The sequence below is a fragment of the Falco punctatus genome, assembly GCF_963210335.1.
Source record: "Falco punctatus genome assembly, chromosome: 15".
Classification (NCBI taxonomy): domain Eukaryota; kingdom Metazoa; phylum Chordata; class Aves; order Falconiformes; family Falconidae; genus Falco; species Falco punctatus.
Window position 1 is genome coordinate 10,563,514 of NC_137595.1, and position 27,420 is coordinate 10,590,933.

General features: G+C 45.5%; 1 protein-coding gene across 23 annotated transcripts in view; it reads right to left on the reverse strand.

Annotated features, from left to right (window-relative positions):
* The window catches only part of HTR2C (5-hydroxytryptamine receptor 2C), a 284,555-nt gene that overhangs the window by 11,138 nt on the left and 245,997 nt on the right, over nucleotides 1-27,420 (reverse strand). For 15 of the 23 annotated variants that reach the window (XM_080365988.1, XM_080365987.1, XM_080365984.1 and 12 more), the window contains 2 exons: nucleotides 3,851-15,133; nucleotides 567-3,760 (listed from right to left, as the gene is read on the reverse strand). In XM_080365988.1, the coding sequence (XP_080222114.1) occupies nucleotides 14,301-15,133 (833 nt within the window). In that variant the 3' untranslated portion in view covers nucleotides 567-3,760; nucleotides 3,851-14,300. The remainder of the gene's footprint in view (nucleotides 1-566; nucleotides 3,761-3,850; nucleotides 15,134-27,420) is intronic. The other 8 variants (XM_080365989.1, XM_080365975.1, XM_080365992.1 and 5 more) reach the window with 8 other exon arrangements.

Sequence of the window (27,420 nt, forward strand, 5' to 3'; positions counted from 1 at the left end):
AAAGAGCCATGCTAATCCAATCAGGCACAAAACAACACAGCAAGTGCTGTCTTACACATCCAACTGCAAAATTATTCAATCACTCTCAGCTGCTTCCACTGCTAAATGGGCAACCACCCAATGTTATTTGGGGAGCAACCAAGGGAGGAAAGCACCAGAAAAAAGGGTCTATGCACAGACTGGAGCAGAAATCAAGTTTCCTGGCTGTTGTTATTTTGAGGAGACGCAACCTTTGCCTCTGCTATCTCCTGCAGCTTCTGGTCAGCCAACCTGGGATGGCTTTGGGTTTAAAAATACCTTTGAGCATGGAAATACTGTGTATTTCACATACTTGATGAATGCAGCACATTAGAATTGGAGAAGGAAGCTTGCAAGGCCGACTGATCTAACAGTAGTTGTAGGAAATGTCACCATACCCTGTTGTCTGCATAGCAGTTATTTCCATTATTTAGTCATTGGCGTGGCTACTGAATATTCCTCACGCTGAGCATGTAAATACATGTATTCCTTAGTCCAGTCCTGAGCAAACCCCGTACGCAAAGAGCCAGAGAGCTTTGTACACCTACCGTTAAAGACAGGAGCCAGTGTCTCTTTAGTTGACATCCAGTGCATGCACACTAATGCCAGCTTTGTCTTGATAAAAGTTGTGACGTTAGTGTCCACACACCTTCCTGGTGAACTGTGAGTCATTCCTGTGAAGACATGCAGCAACTTAATGATGGGGAAGCTGATGAAGACCCATAAAAACAAGTGTTGAAGTTCCCCCCACCTCCTGTGACCAGGTAAATATCTTTAATTTTAGCCTCCAGTTTTCAGGAAGCAGGCAAAGGACAACCTTTTTGTTTCAACAGAAACCACCCAAGATTTCTTTGGGTGTGACTTCAGTTCAGGGATCTTTAAAACTTCTCTTTGCTTGTGTCTGTCCTTGAGCTGATAGGGTAATTTCTTTTTCTGACTGAAGCTTGCAGAATCTTGCTTATACATCCTCTTTTTGGATGCGGTTTAGAGCCAATTGCCATAATCCTAGGCACGCATCATGCATATAAACCATCACTGGCCTGAGCCTACCAATGGTTGCATGCACCTTTGGTGACAAAAGCCATCTCAAAAGAAAAAAAAACCAGTATTATAGGAAAGAGAAGGAGGGATACTTACGTGCTTTTCATGGGTGCCCTTTGGACTGCCACATTGATGTGAGCCTGCAAACTCTATTCTCACTGCTTAGCAATTCTCCCAAGCAAGCGCTTGCATTCTGCTAGAATCTGACCATGACTGATGAAACTGGGAACAGTTATCATTAGTTGAAGTTGGTAAGATGGAAAATTGCTAATTCTTTCAATAACCTGTGAGCACAGTGGCTCTGTACTGGATAGTTTCTCAGCAGACCACACACCAGCTTCAGCAGCTGTGTCAAGCACCTCTTGCTCGATTTGAGTGGCACCACGGTCACAGCTGCTTGGGGATCACGTTCCGTTTGTGCAAGGCTTGTTTGCAACACTGGCCTTGCCCAGCTTACCTTCAAAGCCAAACGGACTGCGGCTGGGTGCAATGGCCCGAGTCGGCAGGTGTGAATGGAAGTCAGAAGAGCCCCGGGCATGAGCACACACACCTGTGAATCACAACTCTCCCATGTTACTGGTTTCCGCACTCTGGCCACCTTAGCAGGGTCCGAGCCTGGGATCCCACTGATTAACGTAAGGTCTGAGCAAAGGTTTCCAATTCCTGTTATTAGTTCTCAGGTGACAACTTCAACTGAGGGCCTCCTCCTACCCCAGTTCACCTGGCCTGCTGACATCTTCAAAACATGGTCATCACAGCAATTCAAGGAACACACAGCTCATGCAACAGGCCAGGCGCAGGGGGCTCAGGACGGCATTTCCTCCTCTGTACGATGGGACAGACAGCTCTTTGCTTGGTGCCACCCCACCAGCTGCAGAGTCCCCTTCCTTCCCTCCCTGTTCTCCACCGACAAGGGGCACAGCCCTACCCCACGGCTGCCCCTGGCCAGCACAGGGCAGAACCTTTGCTGTGACTGGAGCTGGAGGCTGGGCTGTGTGCGCTTCCCTGCAGAGTGATGGGCCATCGGGGCAGGGCGATCTCCGGGAGGACCAAGCCTGGATCTCCTGCTCTGCAAAACTAGGATGAGCAGAGATGCTCACCGAAGCTTGTTCTAGGGTTTTTGGGTACTTTCAGAAATGAGAGGACTTTGGCACACCCAGACCTAGGTAGCATTTAGGTTATGGGTTTTCAGAACTGCTGCCAGGGCAACAGCTACTACACTAATAATAATGGTTAAAACCAGAAAAAACACTAGAGAAAACTACTGGAAAGAGTCCTACTGAGAGTCACCACTACTGGTAGACCTCTGATGTTCTGCCAGCCTCTTAAACAGTTTAAATGTCTAGTAAAACCAGGTGAGCCGCAGTGAGAGCCTCCCCCAGGGGAAAAGCTAGGCAGGCAGCCAGCGCCCACCCTGCTGCCCTGGGTACCTCTGAGACAATCCCACCCACCCCACCACACAGGAACTCTGGGCACAGGTCTTTGGAGGAGCCAAACGGGGTGGCAACCCTGACCTGCTGGAGGGGCTTCAGCTGGGTTAAAGTTCCTAGTCTAATTTTGTCTGAAAAGAGGGAAGAAGGGAAGAAGAATGAAAGAGAACAGGCACAGGTAAAAGGTGGTAGAGGAATGGATGTTGTACCTCTGCAGCTAGAACTCACCCCAAAAAAGATCAGAGCTATTTCAGTAACCACAAAATATAAAACCTAGGCTGAAGCCTGCCTAGAAACCTGCCTAGTAACAGAGTGATAAATTAAGTGCATCTACTTATGGTATCTGTATGGTGCAGCTTTCTACGCGTGTTTAGGCAGTGAAAGATGGGCTTGGTTTTGGCGTGGGGCTCCCCACTCACCAAACTTGCCCCTGCAGAAGGTCCTCACTGCAGCAACAGCAGCAAGACACCCCCCACCCGCTTTCTCTCAGCATCACATCTGCAGCATGCGCAAAATCTAACCCAAATAGGTGGCCAGCTGCTAGTCCTTCCTAACATCCTGAACCTTGCTAGAATTTCAGTAGTATGCTTCTCCCCCCGTGTGTTTATAGAACTACACTAATTACATATTTCTTTTGCACAGTATTTGCATTACAGTGGTTTAATTAATTTGCTGCATTCCATAATTAATATTTTCAGTAAAGTGCTTTCAAAATTCCTCCTTTGGTATACTCTGCTCTTATTGTTCCCATCTCATGACAGAGTTCCCCGGTGTTTTTACCTTCTTAGCTCCACATGTCTGGTGAGGTACGTCTTTGCCAAGCACACAAAGATAACTCCTTTGCATACCCTTGAGTTTAGAGTCTTTTTTTCTGTCTTTGACTGATAAAGTCTTAGAGCTATTTGTTGAAGAATGAAAAGCAACCTCTCCTACAGAGCTTTTTTTCCCTAGAGAATGTCAATAATTGTCAAACATATGAAAGCACGATCCTGTGCATGCTGCAGGGAAATGCAAAATCAATTTGTGTCTGTCAGATTCTAACTGCTTCTGGGAAGCAGCAAAACAGGGAAGGCGAATGCCAAGGTCTCTGAACTCACAAAATCACCTCCTTCTCTCACTGGGGTCTATTTTCAAGCTGCCAACAAAAGAATAATTTGAAAACCAGTTTACCTTCTGTTTCCTCGTTATCCATCCTCATATTTTTTCATTTTTCTGACTGGCCTCTGAATGCAGGATTTTGAAGTGTTTCAACCATTATAACCTGCCAATGGCTGAAAGACATAAAGCGAGGCTGGCATCTCTCAGGAGCTTTTTACTCCTCTTGCACTTGAGGAAATGAAAAGGTAAAAGTTGTATCTCACCGGCTGAGGCGTCCCTGCTGAAGTTTTCCATCTCGTACAGGCGCTAGAAACATCACGGCCACTGGGTGTCAGCATCTGTGCTGGGACGCAGAGGAGGAGGAAAGCAGGTGCAGCATCGCTTCCGCCAGGATTCAGTATTTAGGGCATGAAAATTAAACAGAGGGGACAATGGCTCTCTCACTGTAAAATAGATGAGTTTGGGGGTTTTTGTACTGCTAAGCGGAGAAGAGTCACATCTTCATCTCATCGTTCAGCACCGGCCTGACTGCCGGCTAACACCACTACTTGTGCCTCATGGCATCGTGACCGTGGCCCAGCGCTGCTGCACTGACGGGAGCTGCGTCCCCCATGGCATGTGCTAGCTAAAACCATCCCCTGCCCCTGCCCTGCCTCCCATGCTCACCATAAGCACCCACAGAAATGCCCCATCAGCTCAAACTGGAGGCTCAGCCAAGCAGGGACCGAGCCCCGCTGCAAGCCCCTGCCTCCCTCTGGCATCAGCTCCTGCATCCCAAGTCACCAAGGGTCTCAGCATCCATCGCGGAGCCTCCACAGGTCTCAGCACCCTTCCACAAGCCACTGCAGCTCTAGGGAGTACCTAGATCTTGAAAGGATGTAAAGTGGAGTGGCACAGCCCTTCTGGCTTCAGCTTCTACATGTCACAGCCTTGGGAGTGCAGTAACTAATGATATCATCTAAAATGTAAAGAGCTTCATGGGCAACGGCAGGTTTGCAGCTCAGTGCCTTGTGCAGCAGGGTACATTTGAGAGCACTGTCAAGCTCTTTATGTCTATGTAGAAGCTGAATTTTCTCAAGAGGGTCTGTGGTTCTCATAGCTTCAAGGCAAACAAGTACAGCTGATGCATGTGCTTAACAAAACAATTTGAGGCAACATATTGTGGCTGAGCTGTCTGAACAGCTGAAACAGCTCTGCAAACCGTCTGTGTCAAGATCCTCTTCCCAGCGTAGGGAGAGGTAAAACAACCAGCTGAGAAACGACAGCCATGCAAGTTTTGCACCAAAACTGAGTATTTGCCTCCCTGCCATCCTGGGCTGCTTGCCTCCTATACTAGACCTCATCCAGATCCAGGCATGGCATGGGACTGCTCTGCTCAGAAAATAAACCACCATTTTAGCAAAAAAAAAAAAAAAAAAAAAAAAGGAAACTAATTTTAAAATCCTAAACATGGCCTTGACATTTCCTTGACATGCCCAGGAAACAACCTCACAGTTCAAGGTGAGAGACGGAGAGCTGAGTGCAGGTGCATCCTTAAGCATGGTGGCAGCCCCGCTGCGACCCTCAGCACGTGCACCCATCTCTGACAGCAAGAAGAGCCTGCACAGCACCTCCGCCTTTCTCCGAGTTACTGAATCACGCTGCACTGCCCTGCCTTTGCTGAAAGGTGCGAAAGGTCACCCCAAAGTCCTGCAGCTGCAGCAGGGGGGATTTAAGCCATGGTCATCAGTGATCATGTGCAAACTGTTTTTCCTTTCCTTGCCTGGGAAGCTGTGAATGGAGGTGGTAAAAGCATGTCACACCTTTGGTGCAGTTGGATGTCCCACCTCACCAAAGCACCAGGGACTTGCAGGAGTAATTTTCATTTAGAAAAGAACCAAGCAATAAATATCAGGGTGTTGTTTCTTTTTACAAACCAGGAATGCCTTCCTTTAACAGAATGCACTTATCTAAATATCTTTATGACTTAAAAACAAATGAAGGGTGGAAGAATGTTCACCACTGAGATTTGCAAAGTAGTGGAGAAAACATGCACACCAAACAGAAACATGATGTTATTGGGAGCAGAAGCTCTATACTTCAAGGCTAAAATTTGTAAACATCTCAGTCCCTCACCACCCAGGAACAGGGTCAGGCTCAGAGGACTGAAGAGTTATTTATCTGCCCACCTTTGGAAAGAAAGGTTATACTGGAATGTACGCCAGATAAATCCAAAGATGCCAAGTACCCCATGTGAACATGTGCTGCACTAAGTGTACAACTGCCCCCAGCTCCGTCCTACTTCGAATCTGCTGTCAATCCACCTGTGTGCTGACTGCCATGGCAGTCCACAGCAGGCCTTTTCTGCCAGTCTGCCTGTACAAAACCTGATCTTCGCAAGGTTTGCAGCCTCCCTTGGACATATCAACATCCCTTCCCCAAGCATCACCCCCTGCATAGCAATGACACACAAGTGCAGCTTCAGTAACAGCAGACAGATGCACAGTGTGTTAAACTATCCAGCACATACAGCTGTTTCCATGGAATGGCTACAGAAAATTTACAAAGGAAAAGAAACCAGAGACAACAGATGGCGGTCCCCATCCTGCCTCCAGGTACCCGAACATCCTTTGCACCCCTGCAGGGTCTGACTGTAGAGCCAGAGCTCCTCAAGGAACCTGGGAGAGCCGTGGCGCCACTGAGAGGTCCCCACCTGATGCATAGAGCCCAGGAGAGGCCAGTCCTTGCCTTTTCTGTTACAACATTCCAGCTCTTAAATGTTGAACTGGAAATATGTCCCAGCCTTTGGGAGTCTCAGATTGGTCTTGGCTGGTAGCTGCCCACAAGTTTGTGCCCATGCTGCCAATTTATTTAGAAACACTCACAGTGAGAAAAGAGTAATTATGATGCCTGCCAGGTTCAGCTAAGTCCACTTTTAACAACAGAGAGCTTAAAAGGCCAAACCCACAATTTATTTTACTGAAGCGAAAGCATGAAGATCCTGGCTACGCCACTGGAAAACAGAGTGACAAAGAGAAACATTAAAAAAGTCAGATAGCACAAGCACAGAACAGGTTCTCAGCCCATAAGGCTGCTCACCAGTTTTCTCAGCTACACCAGCCCAACAAGACATTGCCTCAATGCTGCAGCTCTCCAGAGACTGGCTCCAATAATTCCCAATTTCCATGAAAATGCTGTTGCGGGTAAATAAAACTTACTTACGTGACTACATGCAGTCAAACTTTGGCTACCCAGGCTGGTTGGTTCTGGATGCTTCTGAGAATGCACATGAAATACTGTTTCACACGGTTTGGGGCTGGCTCAGGGCTGGGAACACACAGCCTTCACAACGCCTTGACTTCATGTCCTACTTGCAGAAGACACACTGACTTGGCATGGCCTCGCTTGCCTTCCTCCAAAATTGTGGCATTTTTCATGGCTTTGCTAGGACTTGGAAGGACCGTAGCATAAAAGCAGTGTTCTTGCTTCAAGATGTTTGTTCCTCCCACACTTTGGGACGCGCCGCCAGGGAGGTCAGAGGTGCTGCCGTGCAGATGGCTGGCTTGGCACCCAAGCTCTGCCCGCTGGGAGGCTGGGGACAGAAGGGCTGAGCTGGGCCCTCCCACTGTACCCCTATAGCATAAAACCCTGTGGGAACGCAAAAGCTGAGCCCTCAATAAACTTTTTGGTTGATGTTACTGCTGCCTCACCAGAAAGTGCAGTCCCATGCCTGGAATACTCCACCTGTTAGAAACCTGCTTCTAATTCCTAGTTTATATGCCAATGTTTTCCTCTAGCCTAAGTAGCTCCTCTCCCTCCTCAGTCAGAACAAGCACTCCCTGACGTCCTGATGGAGAGCTGTCCTCACCCTCTTGGGCTGCCAGGAGGAACAAGCCAAGCTTTCTACTCTCTTCTCATTAAAAAGGTCCTTGTGCCTGTGCTTGGACTTGCATCCCCCCACTGTGCCTGTCACTGGGGCTGCAGCTCAGGCCCAGCTTTTTAAAGCTGAAATGCCAATGAACTGCAGCACCGCAGGCAACCACATTCATTTACCCTTAAGAAGTAAAGATCTAACTAAGGAAAAACCTCCATTTGTTCGCCGTGGTTTGCTGCATCACCCGTTTAGTAATGCATCCCACTACTTTGCTACATGCCACTGCAGGACAGCCTGGTAGAGGACACAGGTAGTTTCCTCTTCAGCAACACCAAGGAGAGGTGCAAGATTGAACAAACGCTCATTTCAGGGTTAGCCCACCTGTGTGCCAGCCTCGTCGCTGCGCTGCAAAAAAGAAGGGGGAGCACTTAGCTGAGGGGGTTGAACATTGCCATGGCTTCACAGGTGAGTCACTGCGACCTGTGGGTGCTCTCTGAAGATGTTTTGGGGCATGAACTATTGCTGCCTGTAGGGAGGGAAACGCCAACACACCCGAGATCTTTGCTGGGCATTTGCACTTACCTGTTGCTTTCAGCAGTATCAAAATCTTTGGGAAGCATGGGGTCCACAGGCAGGTCACTGAAGTCTTCCTCCCCAAAAAGTCACAGAAAAGCTGTTCTAGACTTCAGTCAGGGGAAAGGACTCTGATTAAGATCATCAGTAGCTTTGATGAGCACCCATCCACCACCAGCACCCGCCTGTTCTTCTGTAGGAGGACACACTAACATCAGCATCACACACAAATGTAAAACGGCTCTAGATTGTAACAAATGCAACCAGACAGTGGTCTACAGGCACCAGCCTACAGATTGTTTTTAGTGTATCAGCAATTTAAATAAAATGCCACAATTAGATTCTATTAAAAAATACGTTGGATAATTAAGCTGCATTTTAACTAAATATTAATTTATCCAGTTTGTTGAACCAATTACAATTCAAGTACAGGAAAGTTCACAACAGTGGATTTATCATGCCCCCCCTGCGCGATGCTGCATGATACATTTTTCAAGTCACTGAACACCTAAGTGTTGGTAGCCCAATGGAGTGACAAGGCAGCAGCCATTGTTGCAGGAAACTGTGGGGAAATTGTCTTTATATGTAAGAGATCCTTCATTTTGGGGGAAGCAGAACATAAGGCAATGTTCCCGAGAGATGCAATAGGTAACAAGGATCTCTTCACAGTCTCAATTTTCCACAATGATTTTTCACTCATCAGCTGCTGTGAGCAGTCTGTACAATTCCCTCGCTTTCACCACCCCAGAGCAATCAAGAGTTATTCGACTTACATCACCTTTAGACACTTACCTGCTTGCTAGGCGCCTCCCCAGATCTTGGAAGCTGTGGGCCAGGAGGCCAGGCTTTTGCAGCCTGTTCTGCATTTGCCCTGCTGAGCGAAGAGTGGAGCACATCCCTTAGGAGCCCTCCTGGGGGGAGCATGCAGGGGGCTGCCCGCAGGGGTGTGCTGCGCAGGGCACCCTGCAGTTGCCACACTCCCTCCCCAGGTACTCCCATATCCTCCTGCCATCAGCGGAACCAGTGATTTAGGATGGTTTTGAGCAATGTTTTCCATGGTGTAGCTCACGTACTTGACTGTTCATTAAAGATCTTCTGGTGTGGTTCTTTAATTGGCAAGTGTGCCTGGCTGCATTGATTGTCTGTCTTATATGTATCTAAAAACATTCACCTGAAGACTCTCCATCTCCATGTTGTTATGGGATTGTAGCCCTCCTGCACAGCCAAGAGGGAATGACACATCACACAGATATTTTGTTGACTTCCGACAGCTTCAGAGCACGAGTTTCAGGGTGGGTAAAAGCAAACAAGCGGAAGACCTGAGACTTAAAGAAAAATGAGGGAGAGGCAGAACAGTCAATAACAACTTCATAATTGAAAATAATAATTTTTTTTTTTTCTGGTACATGCACCCCCACTGCTACATGATCACTAGAACAGCTCACATTTCACAGTGACACCTGTAGCTGCCTTTGAACTCCTCATCACAGGTTTCCTCCCCAGATGTTCCCATTTTTTCAAAGGAAGATTGAAGCATGCTGACATCTCCTGTTGCTCTCTGGGATGGAATGTGTGTGCAGATGTGCACGTACATCTGTCCATCTCTGTTCTTCTGCTGCACCTGCCCAATGCTTGGTGGTCTTTGTGTGCTTTTTTCCCAGGAAAAAGCTTCTGATACTTTTTCTGCCCCAGTCTGATCTGGAGACAAAGCCAAGTGTGGTTCTTGGCTTGGCGTGTATCTGTCCTAATGATACTGTGACCCAGGGAGGAAACCCATCCAAGAGACATCTGCATCTTTATCTCATGATGGATGCTGCTTTTGGAATGCCAGATTAGCATAATTGGTCTGCAAGGCTATCAGACACCCTTCATTAGCTCAAAGCTAAATGGTATTTCTGAAGAGCTGCTTGTGATTTGCTTTGTTTCCTTAAAATATGTTTTTTCTTTGGAAATTGTGTCTCCGTACCCAGGGCCCTCTTGGCTCCAGCACATCAGATGACTGCAGTCAGCCTGCTGACTTGGAAGGGAAGAGCACTGGCCATGCTCCACGCCAGTGACGAACCTCTTTGTGGGGCCGTCCAGAAGAAAGACACTAATGGTTAACATGAGTGTCTCTATAGAGAAAAAGGCACTAATCACACTATTCACACCGACTACTTGTGCATCAGCTAACTCTAGCGCCATTAAATTATCACTCAGATAAAAACTACTGCTGACTCACAAGTCATTAGGAGGAGGAGAGCTGTGCTCAGGTGGGATGCCTTGAGGCTCCTCAGCATTGGCTCTGAACAGTATTGCTTCCCTAATGCCACCGCCCCTGGGTAGCTGCCCTTCAGCAAACACAGGACTGAAGGAGCAGGCCCTTGTCCTCAAAGGACAGTCTTTGAGGCCCCCCCAGAGGTCCCCAAAAGTCACTATGTCTGACTCCATGGATGCTACACCCCAGACGGTGTGTGGGGCAATGTGTCACAGATGTAAGTCGTGTCTGGAAGCTCGGGTCTGGAAGCCAGGTTGCTCAGCCACAAGGTGCTGTGCCTGAGCAGACACGGCCAGTCTTGCTTGTGGCCTCTGGTGAGGAAGGCCACAAGCCTGCACAGCTCAGAAAGGTGCTAGTTCAGGCGCTGACTCCATGAGTAGACTCCCTGAGGCAAGTCAGATGGGGGAGTCTGCTTGCTGGGTGGGAGCGGCCACACGCAGGCTCAGCCTGGCAGGCAGCCTGGCCGCACATCTCCCATCTGGTTTGAGAAACAAAGCAACCGACACGCTTCAGCCTACAGCACCATTTCCAAGGAACTATTTTCACGCGTTCAGTCCAAACTCAAAACAAAACACGATCACACACGCTATTTGTAAACCATACCTGAGCTGAGGTCTGAGGACTCACACAAAGCTTCCAGCAGGTACTCCCACCAGACAGCCCCAGGGCAGGGCTTCTCGAGGCACCGCCGTGGTTAATGACTGCAGCTTGGGAGAAGCAAAGCTGCTGTGGGGACAACCTGACTTTGGTTAAGTTGCAGAGAACTAAATCCATTCTTCAAATTGAGGCATTTTTTAAAAATGTCTTTTTTAACAGTTATTCCTGGAGGGAGCAAGGAGAAGAGGGGGAATAGTTTATCACCATCCTCATATTTGACAAGTTTCGGGGTTGGAAGCGTTAGGGTATCTCCTGACATTAATTTCTGTGATTAAGCAACTGTGGGCCATACTTCAAGTGTGGGAGGAGAAATGAAAGTTATCCTTATCCTTATTTTTTGTTGTTGTTTTGTGTTTTGGTCATGACATATTTTTCACATAGAAAAGATGTTAACTGGGGACAGATGAAAGAAAGGGAGGGCACATTCATCCATTTATTTTCTGATAGACCATGAAAAAAAATTAAGAGTGATTAAACCAACAAACTTTCTTTAATAAATTAATAGCAGCATCACAAAACCCTGATGTGAATGACCCAAAGGAAGTTGGGCAAGTGACAGTATTTAACCATTCACAAAAATGTTATCACCCGCTGGCCAGGAGAGAATGCAGGCGCTGTAAGGCAGTCCCCTTGTCTGTTTACCTAAACAAGTGACATACATCAGAACGGGTCCAGCTGAGTAGCCACAGTCACGTATTTATAGTTCTGGTGCTGAATTTTTTAAAAACATTTATAAAAATTCTGTAAATTCTCTGTTCAATTCCTATTATTTACATCCAAATACAGTAGGCTCCCTTTTTGCCCATACAACAGAAGTGGCAAGGTGAGACAAGAAGGCTCCTATGCGAGGACAGTGCCTGTGTGTGGGCTTAATACTGCGTTCCAGGATGCTGTGAAAAATGAGCTATTCACACATGACCTATTCACACATGTTCTAGAAGCTACTGTAATGCAACTTATTGCTAAATGACTTCAAAATCTGTGGTTGGCTTTTGGATATATATATATGTATACCCTCACATATATATATACACACAGATACACAAGTTTGGAAAAGATGTGCTATGAATTCATCTAAGGAAAAAAAAAAACAACAACTTAAAAAGCAATGTGATCTTTCTGATTTTTCTCTACTGTTTGAGATAATCAAATCTGACTCAAAGCAAAGGGCAGGCACTGAAGGCACGAGTTCGTGTCTCTGGCCAGCCCTTTTCCTACTGGTTACCTGACCTTTTTGGAGAGGCAAGTGGATCCTCGAGCGTTCCAGCCTGTGGCGGTATCAGCAGGCTTGGCATGTGGTGCATCTCCGCTGCCTTCTGCAAACAGTAAGATACTCTCTGCACTGGGATACCTCACCTGCCTGCATGGAAGTACCATGGATTTTTCCCAGGAGGGGATGAGGGAGAAGAGAGGACCACCAACTTCAACGTGCCAAGCTGAGAGCAACCCAGCACCAGACGCAACCTGTATGTCGTGTTTCAGTAGTGGCCTCAGAGAGGTTGTTTCTGCACACAGCAATGCAACAGCACAACGTTTTGCTGAAGCACTAGCAGGATTTCCCATTTCTTCTACAAGTTAATTTTGGTGGGATGAACACAGCAAGCTTAGAGTACAAGCAGTTCATGTTAGTAAAATGCAATTTATCCATGCCTAGTGTAAGCTCTTCTGTTCTGAGGATTTTCGTAGCCAGAGGCTGTTAGTGATGCTAAATGCATCCATGTTAGATGGGCACTGCAGCATTTGTTTGCTAGTTAATGGAGATGGAAAAACCTTATGGGTGATATCTGTCATTAGAGAATAGTCTACACAAGGAAAACCGCATGAGAAGCATCACCCCAGAGACACAGTGCCAGAAAGACACGATTCCTTGGAGGGTTTGTCTACACAGGAACACAGAGGAAAATTAATTCAAATTATACACAGTGTGAATTAAAAGCAGATTACTTAAAATGCATTAAATCCCAATGTGGATGTTTTCATTAAGATGTAAGTGACATTAATATGATATACTATAATTTACTTTGGGAGTGAAATGGAATAAATCGAGTTTAAAAGTTATTCCAAATTAATCTTCCATGTAGACTAGCTCCAGGTCTGTTTCCTTCCTGTCCCTGGTCACCGTCTGCTTTTGAACTGTCACCAGCAAATGAATTCCAGTCACATAATCCAGTTCTGTCCACCCCCTCCTGAGACGGGAGAAATGAGCAGGGCCCCTCGTTTATGCCACTCTCCCAGCATCCCCCAGGGAGACACATCCTGCACCTCACAGCCTGGCCTGACCCCAGCCAGCAGCACACGCACAGCAGCTTCTGCTCTACACCCAAGGCAGTGTTTTATCACCAGCTCTGCAAGTCCCAGGATGCTGAAAAATAAAAGCAAATGCTAAACAAGCTAAGGAATAAATAGACGTGAGGACTGAGAAGACAAGAGCTCTTACAAAGCCAGAGAGCTCTCCTCCAGGTCAACCAAAGACCCTGCTCATCCAAGCAACCTGCGAAGGCAGTGTCATCCACCCCAAGCACAGCTGGCCCCACCCCAGAGCTGATGATTATCTGTAAGACCAAAGGATGGCTTTTTAGAAATCGGAGCCCCTCTATTTATAAAACAAGTGAAGCAGATCATGGGTTCGCTCTTTTTCTTATGCTTCTTCTCCAAGTGTGCAAGTGATCCCAGCCAGGATCCCAAAACCACACCAGAAGGGCGTTCCCCACCTTCCTTAGGGGACCCGGAGCCTCCTGGGGAACGGAAAGAAAACTGCAGCATTGGGGTGGGAGTCAAAATTGACCAGAGGTCCCTTGAAGTGCAAGGTTGCCCCAGCATGGCAGCATGCCACTACCCATAACGGGACATGTCTGGCCAGGTACCTGCACAGCTGCTACGTTTTTGTGACGTCTCTCTGCCAGGTTTCTGTACAGTCTTTACACGGCACAAAAATAGGGGTGAGGATTTAAAGTATATATTTACTGTCAACTTGAAAAAGAAAGTTATACTGACCAAGTCTAATAGTATGTATTTGATATATAACTATTAACGTGCCATTCTGAACTCCAGCAAATGCCACCTGAGATAAATATTCAGCATTTTTGTTCATGCACTGGAAGAAGAATTCAAACATTTTGTCCATGACATATGCAAAGTAACTAATAGTTCTGATCTAGTATTAACAGTAAATATAGAACCTTAAACTTCACTGCGGTATATTAATATATATGATTTTAAGTACTAGACTGGAAAGACAACTATTTTTTTTTCTTTAAAAAAAAAAAGCTTTGTTCAGAATGCAATATTTACATTGTCCTTTGACCAACACTTACATTTTTACACATATTTTGGCTACAGATAACACTGTAGCAAAAGGCTGTGTGAGCCACCTTTACACACAGCTCACTCTTTCACTTACAACATTACAGCTGTTTATGGAGAGCTCTGAAGTCCCTGGTTGCATTTCAAGGCCCTCCTCAGCTTCATCTAGTTCCATGCTATTAAGTTCATTGCCGTTTCGATAACTAGTTAAAGTCAGATCTTTCCCATATAAAGCTGTTGAAGCAACATTCAGACACTGATTCTGCCGCAGCGCTGATTTTTTACTGGTCTTGTATTGACAACGGATATAATTGGAAAAAGCCCTGCGGTATGTTTTATTGAAGAGTGTGTATACGAGGGGATTAATCCCAGAGCAAACGTATCCCACCCAAACAAACACATCCAGGAGTTCACTCAAGAGGTCTTTATCACAGGCTTCCTTGCAAAGGACAGACATGACATTAGTGATGAAAAACGGGCACCACATGATGAGGAACAAAAAGAAGACGATGCCCAGGACCTTGGAGGCTCTTCGCTCGTTGTTGATGGACTGCATAGTTCCTTTCCGAAAAAGCACTGCCTCCTTATTTACAGGAGAGTTCAAGTGAGATGCTCCCTCGTGATTGTGGAGCATTGAAATGTTCTCTGTGTTGTTTTCCTTCTTGAGGCAGTTTACACTGCTCCTCCTCTGCTTGGGCACCTCTCCGCACATGAACACCGTTGCCTGTCTCTGCAGCACCTGGACGGTCAGGCAATACGTGATCACCATGATGATGAGAGGGATGAAGAACGCCATGAAGGATCCAATGAGGACGAAGTTCTCATCGTTGAGGACACAGGTCCCGTTTACAAACACCCTGGAGTCATCCTGCAAACCAATGACCGGAATAGGCGTAGATATCCCTAGAAGAACAAGACCGAAACCAAGACCGTTACCCTGGATGGATGGGGCTCCAAAGAGGCCGCAGAGATGATGCAGGTCCTGCATGTATACAGCCCACCGCCTAAAGCTGTTTGAAAGAGAAGTTACTATTCCAAGATGGAAGGGAAAACCTCGTGTAACTCCTGGGAGTGCAGCTCCAGGCCATGGACGCTCTCCACTGCAAGCAACTGCAGCTTTCCTGCACTCCACAGCTGACACAGCGAATGCAGCAAAACTCCTTTATCAAGCTCTTTTTCTAGCATTAACTGCAAATTTGTGGGTGTAGAAGAGGCAGTCATCACCCTGCTCTGTTTCAGCTGGCCACTCCATGCCTGCCAGTTTAGGGGGTGTTTGAAATCATAGAATCATAGAATGTGTTGAGTTGGAAGGGACCTTAAACATCATCTAGTTCCACCCCGCTGCCATGGGCAGGGACACCTTCTGCTAGACCAGGCTGCTCAAAGCCCATCCAACCTGGCCTTGAACACTGACCTAGGGTAGATAGTAGCAAATTTTAAAGAGGAAAATTATCAAAATGCAAAAGAATTACAGCTATGAAGATGCAGGAGCAAGTTTCTCAAAGAAATTTAAATAATCCTGATAGAAAAATGGCCAATTTTGCCATGACATCACAGACACATGGAAGAAAAGCTCTTGGCTTTCTGGGTCCTTATTGACTATCTTGTTGCAAGCAGACAGTGGTCTCTGCAAGCTCCATCTGCCCAGGCATTTCATCCACAAGCAGTGTGAAACTGAGAAGTACCAGAGAGACGGTCTTGCTTGAATTCTTAGAAAAGACTATTACATAGTCAAATGAAAAGGCTGCAGCAGGCATCTGCCTGATTCCTATGCTTCTATCTTGAAACCAGAGCTAAAACCTGGAACAACAGACAACATGAGAGTGGAGAAGGTGAACTAAAATGGTAATCGAGTTGACGTGACAGTCTGAAGTCAGAACCCCAGCTACAAACCCTGTGGCTGGGAGGAAGGAAACTTTAAATGTCTCAATTATAGTAATAACTAGAGCACAGCTTCCAGCTACTCCTAAGCACTAAGCAGAGTAATAAGCCTCAGGGATCACTGCACTTGCCAAAGCAGTTTCTCTTGTATCCTGGTGGAACAGCACTTCTTACAGTCGTGCACTTAATGGCAGACAAGTGAGTTTAAGAATATTTTGGATCCCTTTTACTCTTCAGCACAACCCAGCATAGTTTGGTTGTCCAGGATTTCGGGACATCAGGTCTTTCTGAAGCAGAAGCAGGAGTCCTGCATATGGAGGGTCTCAGCAGACGGCTACGTGTCTGTGCTGTTTGGCACGTGGGCAGAGCAGACAGCATGTCAAGCCTGGAGCACAACTGTCCAGGACTGCACTGAGTAGCCTGCACCCATGGCTAGCTGCTGGCGTATCCCTCTCAGAGTGAGGGAGTGAAGGAGTGAAAGCATTTTGAACAGCTCTAATTCAGATGTGTTTACTTAATGGCCTCCAACACTGTTTTCCTCTAAGGAATATATATATCTGTGTACCTGCTCTATTCTACCTTGTGGAAATCATCAGCAATTCAGTGTGGGGACAGAAAAAAGAGGGAATACAGGACTCATGCCGAAGTGATGGACCTCACTTGAATATTTTTCATCTGTACTGAGATCCAAACTTCATTCCTTGATCTGTGGAACTCAGTCCCACATCAGGAAAGACCCAAAACCTTCCAGAGAAATCTGTCTAGACACAACCAAACCCAGCAAAAGTAACAACATATTTTGGAATACCGTAACTTAGGTGTACACGAGAACATGGAAGAGACATGGTGGGTCAGATCTGGTCAGACCATTATGGGTTCATCTAGCCCTGTCTCATGTCTTTGGCAGGTACCAGAAGTTCAAGTCCATGGTACAAAATGGGTCAATTGCCAGCATTATAGCTTAAAAAATTCCACAGCAAGAAGTTGCATCCACACATCGTTTTTAAAATAACCTCTGAGAGACCTATCTTCCATGAATTCTTAATCTCATTTATAACTAACTCCACAATACTTAGCAGCATTCAGTTCCACACCCTATCTGCTTGTCATGTGAACAAAGTACTTGCTCATTTTAAATTTGCTGCCTGATAATTTTCTTTGACTCCCCTCAGTTCCTCTGCTGTGAGGAACAGTGAATAATCACTCTCTGGTCACCTTTTCCACTTTCTCAGTGGTATTACAGACCTCTATCATCCCTACTGTCTGACATCTCTTTTGGAACTGAAGAATGTCACTCTATTTACTCTCTTTCCTCATGCCAAACTCATTTTATGCCTTTGATTATCTTCCTCAGTTTCTTTTCAAATTCCTTTCTGTCCTTTTGAAGAAAGGGAAAGAACTGCACGCCCCAGCAGTTAGAGAGCAGCAATACGTTTTGTTCTCCCCTTGCCACCCTCTGGCTGCCCAGCTGTGGGTGAGCACTCGCTCCGCAGACACGTCTGTGAGGCTGGCCATGCCCTGCCCTAGCTCCTTCAACCCAGAATAAAACGCGGTGGAGGCCACTGTTATGTCTGGATGTTTTTTTTTGGCGTTGCTGTGATCAGCACAGGTCCTAGAACTAATCCTGTGGGACTCTGAATTTCTAAACAGAAAGAGTAACACGCTAAAGAGATTAACCAGGGCATTTTTCCCACTCCAGCTAAGTGTTTTCCAGGATTCTGGAGAATACATCTGCAATTCATCATTATCATAAAATTACCATTTGCCAGTAATCTAGTAAAGGAATTCTTTCTGAAATGTAATGATTATAAATGCCTTCTGTGATTATAGCATGAGTTTCCTTAGCCCCAGTGATAGTTCCAGTTCAGTCTTTCTTTGCTCTACACACTAAGGGTTATCCCCTTGCCCCTGGGCAAGGCAGTTGCCCCCTTTCTGATATGTTAGCCCCTGCTACCTTGCCCATGCCAGGTCCCTGTAACTGCAATAACCTTCATCCCACCAAGCCATTGACTCTTCATCGTTAAAGATGCCTTTCTAATGCCTTGGCTCCACCAAACCACAGACATTTGGGAAGTGGTGAGAAGTGGACAGAGCAGTCTTTATACAAAGAAGAGATCTGAACTAGATCAATGGCATTACACTGGGATTATTTGCGTGGATAATTTTAAGCTTTAGAGCCCTCTATAACACATACACTTTGAAATAAAACTCCAAAATTAATAAAGATTCATTCATGAAGTAGTCATCATTGAATTTAGTGCTATTGCTTTAGCTGAGGGAAATGAGGTGAGGTTTCAGGATATCTTCATGGTCACACACATAAAGTGCATTTGGGAAGAATAACCCAGTTCTGGGATATGATGAATATAGAAATACTGATGGCAGCCCAAAACTCTGCATGAGCATGAGATAGCTCAGCAATGATGACCGGGAATGAGGAGGTAGCTGCTGTACTGGAAGTGTCCCTCACCTCTCTCATAATAGAGTGGGATTTCAAACTGAGAAAGCACAGAAGAGAGAGAGCACCAGGTCTTTATTTGCTCTTTCCTCCAGTCCAGGAAAATCTCATCATTAACAGCAGTTGGAAGAAAGATGCCCTTGGAGGGGCTGCCAACACATTCATTTAGCTGCCAGCTAGCCTACAGCACTGCTGAATGAGCAGCGTCACCCTCATCTCAAATGCTTTCTTCTGCCTCACGCTTCTCTTTTGTAATTCATTCTTTAATACGACGTTTATCACTGATCCACCTCGCCATCCAGCCCTAAAGGGAACTAAATCTGCTACACAACCTGGGCAACAGGGACTAACTCTGCACCACCCCAGTATGAGAAGTGCAGGGTGGAAGGTCTCAGACACCGCAGAAGAGCTCCCTTCATGGGGGATTATTGCAAAATTGCTGCTGCAACAATCCCAGATGCAGAAATATTCGCTTGCAGACACAGCTCACAGCCTGGCCCTGATTTCAATAGGTTACCCTGATCACTATCTGCTGTGCTTATCACTAAGCATTGCCACAGTGCCTGAACACTGAACACGGTAATGGTGAATGCCTGCCTTATCTGCGTTCAACCCCACTTGACTCAAGCAACCCACGGTACTAATGCTGTGGTTGTAACCGTTCATAATTTAAGAACTAAGTCCAGAGAAATCCAAACTCCCTATACCGGCGCAAGGACGATGAATGCTAAATCAGGCAAGAGGTTCCAAAGCCTTCTGCTGTCCAGCCTTGCTGCTGTTCAGCTCTCTGAGCCCCGGTGCTGAGTTTCTCATAGAACCACAGAATCATTTAGGTTGGAAAAGACCCTTAAGATCATTGAGACCAACTGTTAATCTAACGCTGCCAAGTCCACCACAAAATCATGTTCCTAAGCACCACATCTACATGTCTTTTAAATATCTCCAGGGATGGTGACTCAACCACCTCCCTGGGCAGCTTGTTTCTGTGCTTGACAACCCTTTCAGTGAAGAAAGTTGTCCTAATATTCAGCGTAAACCTCCCTGGTGCAACATGAGGCTGTTCGGCTCGCATCCTATTTCTTGTTATCTGGGAGAAGAGACCAGCCCCCACCTCACCTCCCTGCCAGGGAGCTATAGAGAGCAATAGTGTTTTCCCTGAGCCCCCTCCTCTCCAGGCTAAACACCCCCAGTTCCCTCAGCTGCCCCTCATAACACTTGTGCTCCAGACCCTTCCCCTGCTTTGTTGCTCTGGTTTTGGACACGCTGCAGCACCTCAATGTCTTTCTTCTAGTGAGGGGTCCAAAACTGAACACAGTGTCAAGGCATGGTCTTACCAGAACCGAGTACAGTTTTGTGAGCTTTTGCCTTGCACCCGAGCTGACACTTTTCATCAACAAATGTCAGACTGATTTACTGAGATGGTCTCCAGGCTCAGAGGCATTTTCCAGCTGTGTCAAATAACCCTTTCTAACTAAGGAGGCAGAAATTCCCAAAGGGAGGCAGCGCTGTCCCAAAAACTTGCAAGGTGAAAGTTTTGCAAGCTTACTGCATATCACACTTTGCTTTTCAGAGCAAACTCGGTCCTCCTATTTGACATTTGAGCAGTGCCTAGGGCAACTGGTTTTGCCCCAGTAAGAAGAGACAACCAGCCACCACGCCATGAACCAGGTCCCTGCTAGACTCAGCACTGGGAGCTCTGTGCACCCTTCTCCAGGCAGCAGCTTGGTCAGGACATCCCTCTTCACCATAGCAGCTCAGGAGGGAGAAGGTGAATGTGATTTTTTTTCTCTTCTCCTCTCCTTTAGCTTCTGTCTGACAGAGCAGCGGGAAGCACGACAGAGAGAGATCCTCCCGATTACAAATTCAATTATAGTGGTTGTACTAACTGCTTCTTGTCAGCTTTAAAGATGTTCTTAAGTGAGCAGAACGGTTCACCAAATGGGGCTGAGATGATGCTGTGGACGCAGTGTAACAGATGCTCTTCACAGATTCTCAATTAATAAAACAAACCCCAAATGACTACAAATATGGCTTTGTAAAACATTCACTAGCTTGCTCCAGAGAAAAAGTCAGCTAAAAAGTCCAATTTGCCATTCACTGAATTCAGGCTTAAATGAAAAACAATGATGTTTTTGTGTTTAATACCTTGTTTTCTTCTGTCAAAGCCCATGAGACAGATAGAGATTACTGGAAAGATGGAGTCCTTGGTGGTTATTTCCACGAAGAAGGATGTAATTTCCATTCTTTCTCACAACATTCTTATACAAGAAGATATTTCATTTCCTCCAGGGACAGCAGCCTCGCTAAAGAAAAGAGGCCTGCATCTGGGTCTACTCTGTCTTTCCACGTGTGGGATTCTCAGGGCTGAACACAGGAGCGGTCCCATTCTGCAGCAGGTACATGAGCTTGGCAATGCCGGGGGGCACCTCCCCTGGTGTCAGCAGTGGATTCAAAGTCTGCTGTGGTCCATGGCAAGGGCTCTGCTGATGCAGGTGGGCTTTGGATCTCACTACCATCCCCCCAGCGTCTACACACAGTTTAAAAAAAAGAAAAGCAGAAAGAGCTGTGTGCCAAACGAGCCTATGGCTGTCACAAAAGCAGTCTACACTGCAAAACCAAACCCACTGCTAAACACTGTGTGCTTAAATCTGTATCTTTAACCTAATATTTATTATTATAAAAAAATAAATGTGGATCAGCTTTAAGAGACATTCACCTGGATGTTAGCAGCTGCTGTAACTATGCATTATTATTAGAATGTGTTAGAGGAAATAGGAACTGACTCCCCTAACCCTCTCAGAAAACGAAAAAGAAACTAAACCAAATCTGTTTGGTCTCTTAACAGAAGCATCTCACAGAGTGCCTGCACATTTCTCTAATAATAACTTAGAGATAACGAGAAGTAAACCCCAACAGACAGCAGCCTCCTGATTTGCACTGTGAAAGAAAAGGCACCAGTTTCAGGAAGCAAAGCTCTTCAGAGACAAATAGAAGAACACGGGCTTCTGAAGTGTACAAAACCACAAAAATTCAGTGTATTACCCATATGTCAGCAGATTAATTGCAGTGCATTTCATGTGCTAATGCAGCAACAATGCACCTTCAGGGCTGGATTAGGTCTAGTTTTATCTAACTGTTCTAATAAAATAACAGTACCAGCTTTGTCTTGGTTTAAAGTCAAACATAAAAGGGGGCTGAACTTTGAAGGACCTCCCTGTCTGCAACGAGCACAACTGCAAACAGATGAATGTAATTCATCTGTGCCTGAACAAGGTGCTGACCTTTACTTAAAACTTGCAATAGCACTGAACAACCTGAGTCTAGATGGAAAACCAGCGAACGCCAGCTAAAGACAGAAGAAATAAATTATTTTCCCACCTGCCCTTCTATTGTGCTAAATTACTTCTCTTAGTTTGCTCAGCCACATGTTTCCAATGGTTCATTTGAACACAGAGGGACAGGGCTCCTGCTCACAGCATACCCGCTGCTGGGGCTGGGCTTCCCCAAGAAATCAGTGATGCCTGAACTGACACACAGTAGCAGTAACCTCCTCAAACAGGGGACCCTGGCATCCCCCTTGCCCCTGGGAATGGATGTGGTGGGATGGTCAATCCATCTTCTGTGCAAAACACTTCACAGACTACCACCATCCGCTGCTATCCCAGGCAAAGCATTGCACTGACGTCTGGTGACAAAATCAAACCAATCCAGCACCCTTGCCTGAAATCCCAAGGTAGTTCTCTTGCTAGGAACTCAGCTTGTTACCAACTGCTATGATCTTCCTCCTCACCCTGATAACTTTTGCTGATGTGCTAGGGAGATCAGTGTCCTTCTTGGGAATCACGGTACAAACACAGGCAAAAGAATGTCTTCAAAGAAAATAACCTTGTAGTCAATTCAAACAAATGGGAAAAGAGCCAGATGAAGCCTTAGTGTAATGCTCTAGGGCATAAAGAAAAGGTTTCTGCCTTACCTATGACCAGATGATAGGCTGGGAAAAGTTTCATGAGCACAAACCTGCTCTACTGCTCCACCAGAAGCAAGTAGCAGCCTGGCTCCCAATGCTGATGCCACACCTGCACTCACTTGAGCTAACAAAAACTACCAGGATCACCACCGCCCCCACACCTCCGCCTGCAGAAATCATGAAGTATGACCCCCATGCTCACGAGGGAAGAATTTTAGTCACACGTACACAGTCAGACATTTAATGTCAAACACAAAAAGGCAAAAATACATTAAGTACAATTTTCTCCCAAATTGTGGAGAGAAGCTAATGCCACCCTTTCTTATGCTTTACTAACATGCAACCACTTTCTCAGCAATAGTATTACTGTCCTTCTGCCAAAGTGGTGCTTGTAGCCAGGAATTTGTACACTTTTCCAGGAAGTGAAGGGTGCCTGTCTAACCCTGGCTAGTGACAGTTGTCTTCCTCGTCTCCAAGTGACGAGCCACACACGGAAGCAGCCTGCTTGATGGGAAAAGTTTGAACAAAACTCTGGTAACACATTTTGACCTTCCATTTGCTATCTTCTCCATTAGCAGTGGATTTGCCATTTTTTTTCCCCATGAAAACTGTCCAAAAGCTTGTTTGCTAACCAGGGCCTGAAGCCTGCAAAGAAATTCATGTGTGGTTCTATCCCAAAGTACAGTCTCAGGAGCAACTACTGCCCAGCACTGAACAGAGGGTGCTCAGGAGCAATGCTGTCTCATCAGCAAGCGTGCCATGGGGAAAAACAAATGCCTTGCTGGGAAAGTCCCTGATCCCAGAGACACACTTATGGGCAGAAATGCAAACAAACCCCCTAAACATGCTTTAAAACCATGACCTAAAACCTAAACAAGCTTTAAAACCATGACCTAAGAGAGGCTACATGAACTACTCCAGTCTCCCTTTACCTCCATGTACAACCTGCTTTTAGCCTGTAAGAAGACTACAGTTCCTTTTAGTATCAGCGGTGCCACTCCAAGCATGTTCCTCAAACTGAGTATCATTTCCCACTGGGATTATCCCCAGGGAGGGAGGGGAAGGCTTAACTGATACCTGGAGTCTCTCTAAGGACACCTTAGGGCAGCTTGAATGCACAGGGCTGCTCAGCCTGTGTGAGAGAGGAACACTCAGGGCAGAAGCAAAAAGCTGTCAGACATAACATCACTTCATCTGAGATGAGCATTTACTGATCCTTACAGCACACGCCTTTCATACGTCTATAAACAGATCTTCTCAGTAAAACAGTGAAGTAGTATGAAAGTTAAATGGGGATCAAAAATTCCTTTTTCAAGTTGAAAGGTTTGTTATATACACAACCCTCAGATATCTACCTGAAATCAAAATTATAATATCATTAGTGAGTCGGAGAGAGAATGAAAAAAGTCCAATTTTAACACAGCACGTGTCATGGTATTACCATAATTCAACAGTGCATTTCCTTTTTTTGTTAATTATTTTGTTTTCAAACAAACAAACAGAAGATGTGGGATCTGCTTATGACACTCATACAAAGAGCAGAATTTAAAGGATGCCCTTATCTCCATCACTTATCAAGTAAATTGAATTTACACTGCTAATAAGGTTGTAAAACTGTGAGCTGGGAAACTGGTAGCATGTGTAATTTTGGTGCTCTCTAGTAAATGACCAAACCTTGACTTTTCTGGGAAACAGAGGAAACCCCCTTCCGTGTTAGCCAGCACACAGCTGGGCCACAAGGAGCTTCAGAATTAAAGTGTTTTGCTTATTTTCATATCAGAAGCAACGCGTGTGCACCCTTCCACATCACTGAAGTTCTTTCATTCACACTTCCAAAGTGGTATTTCTTTTATATCAATATTATGCCGTTAACACTTTCTCCTGTATTATATTGTGTGCATTTAGAGTTTAACTAGCTCTTCATCACCCCTGCCGAGAGCTGCGTGGGGATCTCCTCTCTTGGCCAGGGTGGCCCAAGGCCACCTTCCTCAGAGCAGGACACAGGGAGCCTGATGAGATTGAAACTACAAAATCCAAAGTATTGAAACAACATCAAGATTCTGCCAGCAAGCTTCTATCTATAATTTATTTTCAATTATGTGGATATTTCTGTTGCCTACATTTCTATTTCCAGCCTCAGCACAGTGCTATCTATCACAAAACTCATTTTTACAAGCCCAGCACTTCACAGCATCCACTTTTTCTCTAACCGAACACGGAAAGTCTTGCTCAGGTTACATTTCCTAAAGCACAGGACAACTGGCTGTGATGTACTTTAATCTGGAACAACGAGGACTTTGGAAAAAGACCCATTTATAAAGCAATTGTCAACAGACAGGAGGACTCTGTTATGTTCCCCTGCTTAGAAACCTAATCATAGGTTTAGGCTTGTGCAACCTGCCAAATTCATAGCTCAATGAGCAAAGAACTTCTATTATATTTTGCTGTCGGCATTAACATTTCAGGAAAATGGAATGCAAAAGCTACTAAATTAAGATAAATTACATGCTTTTTACTTCCTATTTTAAATTCTGGTTCAGGAACTGAATTCAGGATTCTTTACATGGGATGCATTTGAAAGTTTCTTCAGTCCAACCGAAGCAGGATTTGGGGAATGCAAACTGTCCAGCCTGCGCTTAAGTGCTGCTTTGAATTTGATACTTAATCACGTACAGAAAAGTACAAATTCTTTTGTGATACTTCATAATGAAGAGAGGATGAACTTATTTAACCTATTTTATCCTCTTGAAAATTGCATGGGATTTCATCAGGCCTTTCCAAGTGACAAATAGGTAAGAGCTGGAAGACAGCAACAATACACTTCGGGTGAGTTCTTTTCTTTCATTCCATGTTCAGTTTATTCCTGTGTCTGTCGCATTTCTAAATGCATTTGTAAAGTAAAAACAGTTATGCTAGAATAAACTAGATATATACCAAGAGTATTTTTCTTTCTCCGTTTAATGCAAACTTCTGGAGAAAGCCCACATAAATGGGTAAGACCTATCACGTGCACTGGGAGGGTGGAAATCCAACAGCATTTCAGTGCCCTGAACAGACTTTCAGGGGAGTAACGATTCTGCCTGTATCTTCAAAAAAAATAAGGACGCAAGGAAAGTCTCCCCTGGGCCAGCTGTACCTGCATCAAAGAGAATGAAAAAAACATAAACAAAGCTACGCTGCCAGCAAAGGAGGGCATGCAGGTACAGCTGTAACGCCTCTCCCTTCCCAGCCTGGGGAAGGAAGCGCTACCCAAGAGCAGTCCCCCAGAGCACTGTGCACTGCAGACATGAGCCACTGCTCACAGTTCTTCCTAAAGACTTTGGGATGCTGGGAAATAAGTGCAGCATCCATTGCCTTATTGAGGGCTGACGAGCCATGTGCCTCCTAAAGAAATGTGCCATTCCATTTCCTTTCCAAGCTATTTCTTTTAGTGTTCGTTATTTCATCTGTTTCACATCCTATTATAAATGCAGACTTGTTAACATCACCCAAGAAAGCTGAGCAGGAGACGAGGTCTTTGCACTCTACAGCAGCACAAAGTCACCTTGCCTATCCTGGTTCAGGTACTTTTGCCCCTGGGGGACAGTAGAGCCCACAGTGTTCCTATTTTCCATCGTCCTGGGCCTATTCCTCACCCAGTAACTCTGGGAAGAGGCAGGTCTATGGCTGTCTTTACATCTGTTTGGTCAAGCCCTAGATTTGCTTACCAGTCTGCTTACTTGGCGAACCATGCACGAAGTGGTCTTTGCCTTACTTTATAACTTGTACCCACAGTGCAAATCAGAATTTAGCACTCAAGGTGCTTGTGCAGGCAGCCACCCTCAGCACTAGCCAAAATTGTATGGGATGTGTAAAGGTATGCTGCAACATGTAAGGCAGCACAGGCAAAAATCTGCCAGTTAGCTGCAGAAATGGAAGCAGAACAGTCTTATTGTCCAGGTTTTGCCATGTGCTGCTTAATGCCACTGACAGATTGATGTCTCTCTGCTAGCAGGGGACACCTGCTGCTCCCTCTGCATTACAGTGCAACACAGGGCACAGGTTCTGCGCTGACTCTGCACTGCCCATGCAAAGCAAGCCCAAGTCTCCGGCACGTGAAGTTGTATGCACGTGACTGCTTATGCACTGAATTCAGCTGCTTTCTTTCCTATGCCAAACAGGCAGCACAGACAGTTTAAAATAATATTTTTTAAAAAAAAATCTTAAAACTTAAATTAAACCAAATACAATTTCTTTGTAGTTTGTATAACCTAGAGGAACTGTAGCAGTCCTGTGGCACATGAACATTTTTTCTAACAGGTATTGTTAAATTCAAGAGGAGTGAAGGTATATTTCCTCTATGTTTTTGCTTTTTTCCAAAGCCTTTTTCCATGACAAGCTTCTTAAAAAGTGGCCCTGGCTGCAACCCCAGTATCATATTCCACCTCTAAAGCAGGCAAAACCCAAGAGAAATTCAAGCACCTGAAACATGCTTTTCCTTGCAGCACAGCACTGAAAGTGACAACCACTTTATAAATGAAAGTTAAATGTCAAATCTTTGTAGGACTGCATTTTGAGGAAAAAAGGCAATATAGCAGAGGAAAGTGGTCATACAATTCTTCTGACCCTGCCTCAAATGACTCTTTCATAAAGCACATTGAAAGAATGCCCCAAGAAATGTTTTTATACACGTAATTCCTCACATTACAGAGTCATCTTGCTATCATTTTGCCTTTTCTTCCTTATTTTATGTTGCTTTATTTATGGCTTTTTATCATCATGATACAAGAGTGTCTTCTTTTATGTCTACTCCTCATGTACTATAACTTCAAACTTGCTAGCTCAGTACTAGCAGCAACCCAGCTGTGGCAGAATATAATACAGGCTATAAAGCCTGCCCAAGAG